The sequence below is a fragment of the Clytia hemisphaerica genome, unplaced genomic scaffold (assembly GCF_902728285.1).
Source record: "Clytia hemisphaerica strain Z4C2 unplaced genomic scaffold, Clytia hemisphaerica genome assembly, whole genome shotgun sequence".
NCBI lineage: Eukaryota > Metazoa > Cnidaria > Hydrozoa > Leptothecata > Clytiidae > Clytia > Clytia hemisphaerica.
In genome coordinates this window covers 285,066-300,619 of record NW_027103674.1, presented here as the reverse complement: position 1 = coordinate 300,619, position 15,554 = coordinate 285,066, and the positions used below count along the sequence as shown (strand labels likewise).

At 36.5% G+C, this 15,554-nt stretch overlaps 1 protein-coding gene and 1 long non-coding RNA gene across 2 annotated transcripts in view; one reads left to right on the top strand and one right to left on the bottom strand.

The window, feature by feature from the left end:
• Positions 1-914: 914 nt before the first annotated feature.
• The window catches only part of LOC136803408 (cartilage oligomeric matrix protein-like), a 60,794-nt gene continuing 46,154 nt past the window's right edge, over positions 915-15,554 (bottom strand). Inside the window, exons 5-8 of the mRNA XM_067060129.1 lie at positions 3,173-3,280; positions 2,529-2,688; positions 2,016-2,134; positions 915-1,036 (exon numbers count right to left, since the gene is read on the bottom strand). Coding sequence (XP_066916230.1) covers positions 932-1,036; positions 2,016-2,134; positions 2,529-2,688; positions 3,173-3,280 — 492 coding nt within the window. The 3' untranslated portion in view covers positions 915-931. The remainder of the gene's footprint in view (positions 1,037-2,015; positions 2,135-2,528; positions 2,689-3,172; positions 3,281-15,554) is intronic.
• LOC136803412 (uncharacterized) lies at positions 8,927-10,587 on the top strand. The gene is made up of 3 exons (XR_010846146.1): positions 8,927-9,171; positions 9,404-9,485; positions 9,905-10,587. It is a non-coding gene; the product is annotated as an uncharacterized lncRNA (long non-coding RNA).

The following is a 15,554-nucleotide window of genomic DNA, read 5'->3' as shown; positions in this document are numbered from 1 at the left end:
TCTTGCTCCACATCTGTCTCAATTCAAAATCAAATGTGAATTAAAATTGATGAGTAAGCAAACAAAAACAAAGCCTTTAACAGTAGCTCAACAACTCGAACCTCTATCAAATGTCTCCTCGACCTCGCTCATATCTTTTTTCATCGAATTTTTCATAACATAAATTTTAGTTCCCCTGTTTTTTCCTGTTCGAGAAACGGAAACTCCACCGTCAAAATTCTAAAGCTCTTGTTGTAGCAAATAAGGAGATCTTTTTTCACAAGATCGTCCCTATGCTTGTTTTTTAGATACCCTTGTCCAAAATAATGTTTCTCAGCCACACCACTAACGATATACAGGTGTATTTATTTCTAATACTTAAAGTTTTATGTCACGCGTATGGACGCAGTGCCGTAGGAAGCATTTCCATATTGGGGGGGGGGCTGAAGTTTAGTGACACCGCGAGGGCCAACCATGGTTTGGCCTGAGGGGGGAAATTTTAAAAATTTGAGCTCTAGATTGCTTGAAAATGCACTCAATTGTGACAATTATGATAAATTAAAAAAGAAAAACTTTGCATTTTGCAAAATAACCATTTTTGAAAAGATTATTGGGGACTACGGCACTGGGACGACAATAATAAGCTAAAGATCACGCTTCATGTTCCGGGGAGGGGGGAGAAACGACTGCCAGGTATTTTGTCAGCCATAAGGGTCCCTTTTTTACACACTCGAAAGTTTCTCAAAGGGGTATAAAAACCAAATCAAGACTCTGTAAGGTTTCAAGAATTACGAAAATCAAAAACCGTTTCCCTCGTCAAAAGGTCATAAATTCTTGAAAATTGTACCAGAATTTGAAAATATTGCCTGAAATTTTGGGGAAATAGTCTCTCGTCTCTCTAAGGGTGGCAAAGACATCAAAACATTAACAACATTTTCGATATGCAGTCTCTCTAAGGGTCAATTTTCAAACTTGTTGGCTCGGGCATACCCCTACTTTCGTGTTTCAGGAAGACGCCAGAATTACATTCACCATAAGCGTCACCATCTGTATTCTCCTGGGACAAAAATGAATAAAAAATATCATTGTGCATGTCTTAACTATAGCTTGTGTAGCAAATGGTTTCAAGATTTTATCGAATTAAAGATCAAAACACCCAACCCCTCAGCCAAGTAGCGTTATCCTATTTCCTAACTCGTTATTTAGTACACAATGAAAATAATTATTGAATTCGCAGGTCGCTATTGAAAAGTGACAAAAAAGTCAGTTGTCCAACGTCCTTTACACCCCCTCTTACAGACCCGGTTTTTTTCAGCCAGTGGGGGTAAAAAAAACGGATCAAAACTCGATGGGGTTTGATACTCCCATGTTTTCATAGCTGGGGATTTGAATTGCATTGTTTTCGAGTCAGAAAATTCAGTGGGATGGAAAAAATTATGTGCAGTGAGAATTTTCAGTCGGAACAAAAATTGAAGGATAATTTTCCAACAGGGACGATATTTCGGCCGATTTTTCCATTAGGAAGGGGTCCCAGTGGGACCGGGGGGTACTACCCTTGCCGACCGACGGGAGTGCTCCGCTGAGGTTCAAAAACAATATTTTGTATGAGAATTTGCATATTTGATTATTTTCAGTGGGAACAAAAATTAGAGTATAATTTTCCACTGGGGACGATATTTTGACCAATTTTTCCAGTGGAAAGGGATCCCAGTGGGTCTGTGAGAAGGAGGTGTTCCTTCTTAAAGGGAAATCTGTATATATTTTTGCATTTTTTCCCAGTTAATTTCGTCAAACGTTTTCTCAACGTTTATCGACGGACATTTTTCTGACGTCTTGTGGAAGGTTTTAAGCTTTCAGTTAATAGACTTCACAGTTACAGTACTTAAACGAGTGACTTATTACCCTGTTTCAAAAGCTAGTTCTTTGGATTTGAAAGTGAATGAAACCCGAAACGCACTAATACCTATTGAACAACGCTCTCAAAGCTCTCAAAAAACGATATAGAGGACCTACTAATAGGGAGAAGTTTTGTATACCTGTTTGGGATTTGCCACATCTGGACAATTATCGCAAACATCACCATATCCATCACTGTCCGAATCTTTTTTATCAATATTCACAATTTTCGGACGATTGTCAACCAAATTCATTACACCTATGTCAAAGATTGTATAAATTACTAAAGTTTTCTCAAATTCTTCAAAAATATTTAATCAAAAAAACTAAATTTGATAAAAAAGGGGAAAAATTAGTAGAAAAGGAACACAAATGTGAAATATAAGACTTTTTAACTTTTTTAGTTCAATATATCGAATTCGTAAATCTGTTTTCTAACCGAAGTTTCTGCCTCCAAAATACATACAGTTGACGCTCTCTAATTCGACGTTCTACTCGGGTTCTGCTATTCGATAGGCTCCCTTATTCGATGAAATTTAAAGTCAACAAGTAACCCTCATAAATGACGCTTCCTTATTCAAAAAGCTCGCTTATTCGATGAAAATCCAATTCTTCTTGAAGATCGAATTAGAGAGCGTCAACTGTATACTAACCATCACCATCCATATCTTCGTCACAAGCATCACCGATCCCATCTCCATCGACATCCTGTTGATGGTCATTCTTTGTAAACAAACAATTATCACAGGCGTCCCCTATTTTGTCATTATCACTATTCGATTGATCATGATTCGAATGACGTGGACAATTGTCCTAGAAACATATGGAAATTATAATTTGTATGAATTTACCGTTTAAGCCTAAAGCGCTGCTTCCACCCTGATAATCATGAATTTGAAAAACATAGCATTGTTAATAATACATAGGATGTTTCGGAACGCGATGGAGTTTTTACAAAGCTCTTATTTGATTTGGTTGGTCGTTAACCAGTAATAAAACAATTTTGTTATATTTTTTCTAAAGAACGCGTCATTTTTATTACTTCAAATGACCAATTATTAAAGTATCCATCTCATCTGGATGTTTTAAACAAGAGATGTAGACGTTAAAAATTGATGGCGGCCTCTTCTTGGTTTGACGGTTAAGAAGATAATAAGAGGTGAGAAAAGATTTTTTCCTTGAGTCGTTGTTATGGAGAAAAGATATGGTTTCGTCGCTTCTTGGATATTTTGACCTCTCTTTTTCGATTATATTCGTAGTCAGAAGTTCTTGTTAACCATCCTTAGACTAAACTTACCACTTGGTTATAAATACCATCGTCATCTAGATCCGTATCACATGCATCACCTTTACCATCGCTGTCCATGTCTGATTGCCCACTGTTCGGTGTGTTCATGCAATTATCCTTCAATAGATGAAAAACACAGTCTATAATTAGTGCTAATTTCTTATTTTCATAATTTAAATACTTTCACTTTCATTTGATTTTTGCTGGAGCTGGCTGGATTAACTAAAAGTTAACTAATAACCTTTGCCTTGATAGAGAGAATTGGAAATGGTTTTGGATAAAAAAATCACTGGCATACCAGGTCAAAATTAAGTGTTTCTTCGAGCTATGTTCAAAGTATGAGTATGTTATTATTTGTTTTTATATCCTAGGTAGCTCATGTTTATAGCAGGCCAGATAATATGTGTATTAAAAATTTTACTCAGTCATGTGCAGAGTAAAAATCCTTCCCAAAAATGTGCCAAGATAATCGAAATGTCCTGATTGATGATGATGAAGGGGTGCCTGCTGAGAGGGGTAGAAGAACTGCTGCTGAAAATGCGCGTAGGAGAAGGGCAATAGAAACTCCTCAGGAAGCTCAACAGCGAAGAGAAAGGAATGCTCAAAGAATGAAAATGAACAGCAGACTCAGCAGCGCAGACAACTTGCTTTAGAGCGGGTTAGGAATATGCATGCTAATGAAAATGAGCAGCAGACGCAGGAGCGCAGACAACTTGAAAATGAGCAAGCTAGGGACAGGCGTGCAAATGAAAATGAGCAGCAGACGCAGGAGCGCAGACAAGTTGAATTGGAGCGAGCTAGGGACAGGCGTGCAAATGAAAATGAGCAGCAGACGCAGGAGCGCAGACAAGTTGAATTAGAGCAAGCTAGGGACAGGCGTGCAAATGAAAATGAGCAACAGACGCAGGAGCGCAGACAAGTTGAATTAGAGCGAGCTAGAGACAGGCGTGCAAATGAAAATGAAGGACAACAGCATAGGCGAAGGAATATTGATGCTCAAATTCAAAGGAATAGGCGCGCAAATGAAAATATTGAGCAAGGGCGTCAAAGGAGGCAGGCAAATGTAGAGCGAAAAAGAAAAATTCGTGAAAACGAAAATGAGGTACGGATTGCACATAGGTGTAGAGGGGATAATGCCCGGCACCGCAGACCAAGGCGTTTGGATTTAGCTCACATTGGTAATCCCCTTCCTGATGAGCACTATTTAGGAGCTTTTAACCATGTTTGTGAGTTTTGTGGGGCCTTGAAATTTGTAAAAGAAGATGAATAATTCAAGTGTTGCTTTTAAAGGCAAATTTTCCCTGCCTCAATTAGAACCTTTTCCACCTCAACTTCAACATCTTTTCACTGATGATTCAAATGAGGCCAAGGAGTTTCGAACAAAAATTCGTATTTACAATAACACTTTTGCTTTTGGGTCTTTTTCTGCCAACTTGAGACCTCCTCCAGGCATTGGTCCTCCAACATTTAGAATTTGTGGACAAATTTGTCATCGCTACGGTACTCTTTTTCCTAACAAAGAACAACCACAATATGCTCAATTGTATATCATTGAAGCTGCACAAGCTTTAGATTTGAGAATGCAGAATCCATCTGCAGTTGATTGTAATAGGGCCACTATGGCTTTAATCCAGGATGTTCTTGAAACAGTAAATCCTTATGCTGCTTCTTTTAAGCACATGAAACAGGTTGAACAAGAGGAACAAAATCGTGCTATAGCTGAAAACCGTCCAGTTTCTAGGATAACCATGGTAATGAGAGAGGGGCACGATCAAAGGTGTGGCAATGCGCCTTTGCATGAAGAGGTGGCTGCCATCTTCACAGGATGAGAAGATGGTGCTCCACCAGCTGGTAGGAATATTGTTGTCTATCCACGAAACCATCATTTGCAAAGTATACCATCAACATCTAGCGTAGTTGATACATATATCTATCCATTACTTTTTCGAAGAGGTGATCTGGGCTGGGATATGAATATGCTTCACGTAGCTAAGAGGGCAACAAGGACCAGGAATTATGTCACACAACTTGAGCATTATGTTTATCGGTTAGCTATCCGAAGGGGGTTCTCTGCACTCCATTTGTCAGGTAGGCTATTTCAGCAATTTTTGGTGGATGCTTACACAAAAGTTGAAGGTTAAAGGTTGGATTTTCTTCGTCACAATCAGCAACAATTAAGGGCCGAATGTTATCAAGGTTTAGTTGACCATCTTGAAAATGCTGCAGAACAAAGAAACTTGAATGCAGGTCATGTTATTGTTTTGCCTTCAACCTTTTCAGGGTCTCCCAGAGCCATGCACCAGCTTTACTTGGATGCAATGTCTGTAGTTTCTAAGCATGGAAAGCCAGATGCCTTCTTGACTTTCACGTGTAATCCTAGATGGCGTGAGGTAACTGAGAACTTACTTCCCAATCAGAAAGCGCACGACAGGCCTGATTTACTTACTCGTGTGTTTCGCATGAAGTTATTTGCCATGAAAAAGGAAATAATGCAGGATGGTATTCTTGGAATGGTTGTTGCCCGTGTTGATGTGATTGAGTTCCAAAAGCGTGGTCTTCCCCATGCACATATTTTGATTCATTTTGCAGCTGAATTTAAGTTGAGAAATGCAGATGATATTGACCGCTTGATTTGTGCACAGCTCCCTGATCCAGAAACTGAACCTGAGCTTTACGAGATCATCAAGTCCAACATGATTCATGGACCATGTGGTGCTTTGAATGACCGTAGCCCGTGTATGATTGATGGTAGTTGCTCAAAAGGTTTTCCAAAATCTTTTAACGATGAAACAGTTATGAATGTGGATGGCTATCCTTCTTATCATTGACCTGACAATGGCCGTACTGTTAGAGTAAGGAATCTTGATCTTGATAATAGATGGGTCGTGCCATATTGTCCTTATTTGTGCAAAAAATATAATGCTCACATTAACTTGGAAGCCTGTGTTTCCATTGAAGCTGTCAAATATCTTTACAAATACATATTGAGATTGCAGAGAGAATAGATCATGATGAGATTAGAACTTTTCTTGATGCACGGTATGTTTCTGCTCCAGAAGCATGTTGGCGTTTATTCGCTTTTCCTATGGACACTCAGAGTCACACTGTTATCAGGTTGGCGGTACATTTACCTAACTTTCAGCGTGTTTATTTTAGGGAAGGTGAAGAAGAAAATGCAGCTGATAGAGCTGGCAATAATGAGACTATGTTGACTGCTTGGTTTTTGCTGAACCAAAATGATCCTACTGCCAGGCAAATTCTATATCCTGACATTCCCTATGACTACGTCTTTATCAAATCTAGAAATGGTAACAAGTGGAAAGTAAGAGAGCGAGGCCATGGAACAGTAATCAATCGGATGTATAATGCAGGTATACGTGAAGGTGAAAGATATTTTCTAAGAGTTTTGTTGTTACACGTTCGAGGTGCTACATCCTTTGAATACTTGAGAACTTTTGATGGGGAAATCTATCCAACTTTCAGAGAGGCATGCTTAGCAAGGGGTCTTTTAGCTGATGATAATATCTGGGTTGAGACTTTGAATGAAGTAGTTCATGTTGCCACACCAGTCAAAATTCGAAGAACGTTTTGCACCATCCTCATTCATGGTGAGCCAAATAACCCGGCAGAGCTATGGGAGAGTTTTAAGGAGCACATAATACAAGACTTCTTACGCCACCATAGTGAATTGCAAGCTGAGCAAATGACTTTATCTAACATTGCAAACATGCTCCATCAATTTGGAGAGTCTTTACAAGATTTCAATCTGCCTGATTTTGATATAGAGATTGTTCAGGAACAACCAAATGCTGCAGCTAATCGAGTGGAAGCCGACCGTGTTAGGCCATCCTTGAATGAGGCTCAAACCACTATAGCTGATGCTGTCATTAACGCTCTTTCAAATAATGATTTCAACTCTGCTAAGCTGTTTTTTATTGATGGTCCTGGTGGTTGCAGTAAAACGTACACCTACAACTACATTATAAAGCAGGCCAGAGCTCAATCTTTCACTGTTTCCACCTCCTCCTGGACAGGTATTGCTGCAACACTTCTTGATGGGGGGAAGACGTGCCACAGTTTTTTCAAGTTGCCTGTACCTGTTAATGATGGTTCTACATGTAGTGTGAAACCCAATAGTACCCATGCAGAATTTTTGAGGAATCAAGATATTTTTATCTTCGACGAAGCATCAATGATCCCCAAACATGCTCTTGAAGCTGTAGATAGAATGTTGAGAGATATTTGTAACAGTGGCGTACCATTTGCTGGAAAAGTTGTTTTGTTAGGTGGCGACTTTCGACAAACCCTTCCGGTTGTAAAAAGAGGAAGTCCAGCCCAGGTTGTTGAAAGTTGCTTGAAAAGAAGTCCTCTTTGGCCTCTAGCACAAGTATTTCATTTGAATCAAAACATGCGGACAGGTATCGGGGAGCAAGAATTTTCCAACTTTCTTTTGCGATTGGGTGAGGGTGCTTTGCCAATGAAAGCTCACGAACCATATCTAGGGTGCATCGAAATCTTCGGAAATTTTGCAGATGGTGAGGACCTAACGGGGGATGTCTGTACTTATTTCAGTTTTGACTCGGTGGTTGCTGATACACAGGAGGAAGTTGATCTTTATCCTCAAGAGTTTCTAAACTCAATTACCCCAAGTGGAATGCCTAGACACAAGTTAAATCTTAAAGTGGGGTCTGTGGTAATGTTACTTCGTAATTTGTCCCTGAAAGATGGTCTTTGTAATGGAACGCGTCTCAAGGTCTGTAATTTACAAGACAATGTCATTGATGCAGAAATTCTTACTGTTTTTTTTGCTGGTCAAAGAACTTTGATTCCCAGGATCACATTTTGTCCCAACGACACAAATTTACCATTTCAACTGAAAAGGGTCCAGTTTCCATTACGGCTATCTTATGCTGTTACAATCTTATGAAAAAGTTGGTATATTTTTGCGTCGACCATGTTTCTCACACGGACAACTGTATGTTGCTTTTTCTCGCACACGTGCATTCAACTGTGTTAAAGTTAAATTTGTAATTCATTCCAACAAGGGTATGCTAGACGCAAATGCTATACAAAAAATGTTGTTTACCCTCAGATTCTTTGATTTTCTTTCACCTCCTACTTTATTATTCATGAGCTACTTAGGATGTAAACGGAATAATAACTACTTGAACAAAGAAAATTTGATTGACTAATGATTTTTTTATTTCAATCGTTTGTTGAGTTTTTCTATAACGAGATTGTGTTTCTGTATATAATTTAGTATCTATAGTAGCTTTTCTTAATCGTGTTTTCTTTCACATTATTTTTGATTGGGTTGGGTAGGGTATTGATAAGAAATTGCCATTGTTTGTGCAAATACAATTTTGATGACATTAACAGTTAAAAAATTCTTATGAAGAGATGAAACTTGCTTTATTACTGCCTTACATTCAATCACTTGCCACCGTCATCGAGATGTCAATGTTTGGAAAGAAGACAGCTTTGCACCAACCTAACTTGAGATCCCCATTCTATATGGGAGGCAAACCATTTAATATGGTTTGTTTGTTTGTTTTTGGAATTCATCTGCGACTGAACCACGATGTTTTGTGAGGCAAGCAGTATTAAAGAATTTCGTTTTGCATGTTTCATCATCCCACTTTTAAAAGCTGAATTCATGTCCATCCCTTTGCAATTAGCACAACCAATGACGATTTCTTATCCCAGGGCTTGATTAATGATGATTTGTATTAAAACTGAGATTGAGCCCTGGTAATTGTTAAACCTTTACTCGAATTGTATTTGTTTGTTTACTTACTACTTACTGATTTTATCTGGTTCAGTTTTGTTATACTTATCTTCTTTTTTTCAGTAATAATTAAATCGAATATTAAAAATGGGCAATCTGTTGATAAAAAACTCCTTCATGAAGGATCAAGAGTGCCAAACAAAAAAACTGACCCCTCGAATGAAGTCCTCTTCGACCCAGACTGACGGGGGGTCAGTCATTAATGAAATTGATGACCACAGTAAGACATTTACATTCTGTTATTTTGGATTTGATCATTGTCACATCTATTCATTTTGGTACACAAGCTTCTCTATTGTGATTTTGTTCACTTTACAATTCTTGGGAAATTTCATTACATTTTTAGACTAAAAAGCCCAAATTTAAGGGCTTTGGTACGCAACACCTTTTTCACAACACCAATTTACTACCCTATTGTTTTTCTTTTAAGACTATTTTTGTTTTCCTTACAGCACGGTTGATACTTGGCATCCCAATCATTGCTCCGGGAGGAGCTCAAGGAGCTTCTCAAAGCTCAAAAAAAAGTAGAGAACGGTAAGAAAAATTACATGATTTTGTTACCGTTTCGGTAGGCTGACCATGAGTCAGTCAGTAGGAATAGTTTTGGGCCCTTTTTTGGCCATTTTTGATGACCTGTTTTTTTCAGTACAAATCTCTGTAAACACAATTTTAAAAAAGTTCTGGAAAGGGAATTTCGACTTCCATCTGAAAGTATGAAAATGGGGTCATTTGCAAAACTTCAATATTTAGTTAACCTAAAATGGCGCAAAATCAGCCATTTTTCTCGATGCAGCTATGCAAGAAGTTTATCGAAAAACGACCCAAATGGCCCACTGACTAATTGATGAAATAGTTCAAAAACTCATTTATTGCTGGCATTTTTTTCATTAGCTTTTACAGTATGTTGTGATAAATTTACAACAATAAAACTGTACTCCATACTTTTCTTTTAGTGAGCGCATACAATTCCAGAGCCCGAGCCTCATCGTCGTCGTCTTCACGGTTCTCGCCATACACAAAGGTGAAGGAGAGAAAATGATCGTTTGTGTCGTATTTGTTTGGTTGCGTTTCGTTGGATTGTTTGTATAGTTGTAGTACATGTTAGAATACATGTATACATTTCTCTCTTGGGAAAGAATTTCAAAACCGAAGGACAAAGAAAAATTAGTGAGGCATTTTATATCAAAAGACAAAAGCCAACAACTAATATGCAAAGACTTTCTAGACCTATTCTATTGTTTAAGTAATGAGATCCTTTTCCTAATCTGAAGAGGATCTCATTACTTGAACGGTGGAGTGGGTCTGGAGAGTCTTTGTATATTAATTGTTATAATTAATTATTCTCTCCTTTGAGATTTTAGCGTCAATACTTTTTGTTTAGAAATTTGATAATGTTTTATTGTTTTAACGACATTTTATTAATGCATTTTATGAAGGTAATTACCTCTCTTTTTCAAACTGTTTTTAGAATTTGTAACTAGAATGCATTTCATTCATTTTAATTTTACTGTACTGAGGATGGTTCTCTGTTGAGAAGCCGAAACGTCTACTTGAAATAAATTTTACCAAAATGAACATGAAGCTTCTGTCAACTATAAACTTTACACTTAAGTTGTATGAAAGGATTGATTTGTTTAATGTTAGAATACCTTTTTGAGTTCTATGTATTTATTTTTATTTTTTCTATAAATTTTTTATACTCTTCCTGAAGAATCTACAGCGTTGCGTTACGGTATCATGCCTTACTCTCCTCCTCAATTGATTATTTTTCGAACCACTGAGGTGGCATTTACTAAACTACTTAACGAACCTACCCCAATTGTTTTAGCTCAATTCAACTCATTCCCTTATGAATTTCAAAATCAATTATTGCATTCATTTCTGTTCTCCCGTCTTCTGTAGAAAGGAGACTTCACGTCACAACAATGTATAGTCATATAGTCATAGAAATAAAGATCAAGGCTAAATTTATTGTACATTCAATCATTGCTAAGAATATAAACAGTTGTTTAAGGAATTCTATTTTATCAAAATTTTATTCTTATTCCTAATATTATCATCGTAAAAAAGAAAATTATCCAGACAATATATTTATTTTTTAAATTTTTTAAATTTTTATTTATTTATTTTTTCTAAAATGTACTTTTACAGCCAAAGCTAGATAGAAGATTTACTAACTTACAGATAATGATATTTTATCCTTTTGACATACAGCCTGCCCAATCATTGTTATGAGCCTCTTAAAATGTACCTAAAACGTTCAAGGAGCTTATTATAAGCGATGGTCAAATTTTTAACTTTGAGAACTAACAGTTATTTAAAATTTACACTCATTTAAAAGGATTTGGATGAACTTAGGGGTTATTTTGGGAAAATGCCAAATAATTTAATCTCGGCGAAACTTCTCAATTTTTCGATTATATAACACTGTCTTAGCTAATATTATGCAATTACTTGATTACTTGGTATTTCCGAGAGTCCTCGGTATTTTTAGAAACTTTCCGATTTGCCTGACCCTTAATAATTTGTTTGCGCTTTATTTGGTCTTTGCTTGACCATCCTTTAAGATTTGCATTTTAAATTTATGATTGATATTCTAATAACGTCGTGCTTCACTTCGACTTGAAGAAAATTAAGTCACAGGGGACACAACTTAAAGCTTTTCCCAAAAAAAACTCGCCCAAATGGACTATCCATAGTACAGTGAAGTCTCCATAACTCGAATGTCTCCTTAATTCTTTTTATTTGATCTTGCTTTCAAGCGAGCTTCAACATCCAAATGACTATTATTTTTATTTTTTCAAAATTGTGAATGGCCCGTAGGTTATGAAAAGGGCTATCACCTAGCAGACTGTAGTTCCATCTTTCCTGCTTTCTTTGCAAAAAACTGCAAGTCTAATATATCTCATCCAGCTCATTCGCGATCTTCATGGGATCATCCCCCCCCCCAGAAAGATGGGGGGAATCAGATTTTGGTGCCAGGGGGGAAGTGAAATTTTCAAGCTTGATGGGGGGAGAAAGGCGAATAGGGGGTATATTCAGTCCCCTACCTAGTGGGGGGAGTAATAGGATAAATACAGACCTTCCTGGTGTGTTTGGGCATTCAGACTTATGAGCCTGTCTTTCTAGGGAAAGTCTTTTTTTTGCTATAGTAGCTTGCGAATTGAGGCGAGTCTGGATCATCACTTCGAAACCCTTTTATACAATACGGTTAGGGGGATTTCCCAATTGGGGGGGAGCACGAATTTTAAGGACAGGTGGGGGGGGAAGGCCAGATGGGGGATTTTAGCTCTTATTAGGGGGGGGGCAAAAAGCTGGAGGACGCCATGATCTTGGGTGTTGAAAATTTACATGTCGCGATCATCGGAATTTCATTTTTTTGACATTGCATCAAAAAAGTGATATATCTTGAACTACCTAAAAGAGGAAACTTGATGCAGTTTTTTTGTGTATTTTCTCTGATAAATTTTAAGTATTGTGAAAAAAACAATGAGCATTTTTGGTTTTAAAAAAAGTAAGTGATGATCTGTTGAATCTTCCCATTTGATTTTGTTCCTATATTTTCCGTGCCAAAAGTCCCAAACGAACAACCTCCCTATTTGCCCTAGAAATGCCAGAAAGGCTGTCAGGTGTAAAACAATTGACTTTTCTTGGCTCTGCACTACTTTGAATTATGGAATTTTTTCCTATAAATATATGCCCAGAAGGATTCTGTATGTACCAGACGCCTGCGTTCGATAGGATCGATCATCGGAACGGCTCGATGACGGATCGATATGTGATCGATGGATTTTCTCTAACAAGGTACTTGATACTCAGTGTGTACTCAGTTTGAAAAACATTAGCATTCATTGTAAAGCAGCACAGCTGCTAACTAACCCACCCTTCACACATTACATGGCACCACACCCCTTCATCCCTGTTTGTGCCCCCATCCATTCCAGCAGCCATAGAGAAAGCAAGTGATTAGAACCCAAAAAATCGACCCAAAAGAAAAACATAGAACATAGAATTCAGTGCTTTGCTACCAATGACAGTCTCAATACTAAAATGAAATCCAAACTGAAAAGAAACTCACAAACCTTCAAAGAATCCTTTCTCCATGCTTGGCAAAACGAAATATGAGTCCGCCATCTTGTTCGGTTTGAAAGATTCAAGCATGTCAAGTAATCTACCACGATTGATGAACTCAGTACTGGTCCATCAAAATCAGATCCGATAAGCATCGGTTACGCTGCGAAATAGCGAAAGAGAAAAAGAAAGTAGACCGTTCGTGATCGGCTTACTTTCGAAAGCGTAAACCGTTAACCATTGAATACTAATCACATAGACGGGTGGTTTTGAAAGAATGATGGTTATACTTAAAAATGAGCATGTTTTTGCTGGTTTGAGACAAATTCAAAATAACATTTTTGCGTTTAAAGGAAATATTTTAACACCAAAATTAGATAAAAATTGCATATAACTCACTCTAGCTTCTTGGATATTAAAAATAAGTTATGAAAACGGGGTATAGGAAACTTTCTACACCTAATACTGTTCAGGAAATGCAAATACATCTGTGACTTTAGAGGCTGGGTAAAAGATAGAGCGTCTTGAAGGTCAACCAGTATTTTGGAGCCCTAGAATCAGCATTGACAAAACCGAAAAGTCTAAATATGAGAAAAAGCAAAAAATCTTGGAATTCTATTCCTATCACCTTGAGTTAATAGTTTATAACAAAAAATTAACATTATATATAAACAGTTTCGCTGAATCATCAAAAACGGCATATTCTGTCATTTTTTTGCAAAATATAGGAGAAAAATATCTTTAAAGCTTACTATTTTCAGTTTCAGTTAAGCTTTTTAAATAAAATTTTCACAGCTTATTCCATACATTAATGGGACTATTTTCAAAAGAGATTTGTTTTCAAAAACTTGATTAAGACGTTGTTAAATCAAAATTGTCATTTTGAAAATTTCTAAATTTTCAGTTTGGACTTTGCAATATCGAAAATCTTGAAATATTTCATAAAAATCATAAATTTTACATCCATCGGGCCATAAATTTAAGGGAAAACACAAATATGTTCATAGTTTTTCCCCCTATTACCACTGGGCTTAATGATTTGATTTTAACTACACCTCCGTTTTGGGGGCCCCAAACCTGCATTTTGACAACCAGGGGTATACTGTAAAAATTTTATCAAATAAATTTATGCCCAAAACCCTCTAAATCATATTTCAAAACTATGGTCAAAATTTTGTCTTCATATCTTAAAGATATCTCGAGAAATCGTTAAAATTTCAAACCTCCGTTTTGGGGGCTATAGAAAAAAGCTACCTACCTTTAAGCGATTGAAAAATATTGGTGAAATTGAAAATTTTGAAAAATAACTTCCAGGAAATAAAGTAGAGATGTTAAAGGTTTTCATGCAGCAAAAATTTTTGTAAAATTTCTTTTCCTCTAGATTTGAGAGAAATTTTAAATTTGATCGCCGTTTTGGGGGCCACATACTGTATGATGTATCCAAAAATATAGCAAAATAATTAAAAAGTGATATTCACAACTTCTAACCTTGCATGTGCAACAAGTTATGGAAACTGCGAAAATCAAAACCCAAAGAAGAAAAACTCAAATTTAAATTGTTTTAGACACATAAAATTTCCACTGATTGTAACTGGGTGATCTAACGATTTTCACAGTAGGGCTACTATGCATGGTAATTGATAAGAAGAGGTACTGTATACTGAAAAATGATCAATGACTTATGTTTTATCATATCGATAGCTTTGACGATTTGACAAAAATATGACAAAATACACGTTTTTTTAATATTAGAACCTAGTTTATAAGAACATTGAGGCTGAAATTCGTCGAAAAATTAAGAACATCGGAAGAATATGCCCAGCCTCAGTTTGGAAAAAATGACAAGAAACTACAATTTTTTCCTCTTTTGAAGCAGTTTTAACCGAACTTAGGGATGGATTTTCTAAAATCGAGAGTCAAATATCGTCCAAATTTTACCAATCTTTTAAGTGCTCTTCATTTTGCATGATATTGTCGATTTAAAATTAAAAACGCATTTAAGAACATTTTAGGCTGAAAAATTCTAAAAAAATAAGCACATCCAGGCTCAGCCAAATTTAAGGTGTTCTAATAAAAAAAAACGTGTATTCTCAAAATAAAACTCTTTCTAAAACACAAAATATATTCAAAATATAATCTTCTATCTACCTAAAGCAATAAATGCCACATATAACATAACAAAAGTACCCTTACCCAAAGGTCTTTGAAACTGAAAAAGATAGGAAAATTAAGAGTAATTGTATCCGAGTCAACCAATTTGCAAGGCATTACTTAGCAGAAAGCAGTTAACAAGATGCTAATCAAACTTGTGAATGAATATTTCAAAGTCTTCGACTTTTTTTACAAAAAAATGCTTCAAAAATTGAAAAAGCGAAAAAACAGAACAAAAGACAAACATCGAACAACACGAAACTTGATATTTGAACAACGACAAGAAATTAGTGCTAGAATGTAATCTTAAATAACACTAGTTTGGTTCGAAATTTTAAACACACCAAAACTGGATATTGATGACGTAATGTTTTTATACAA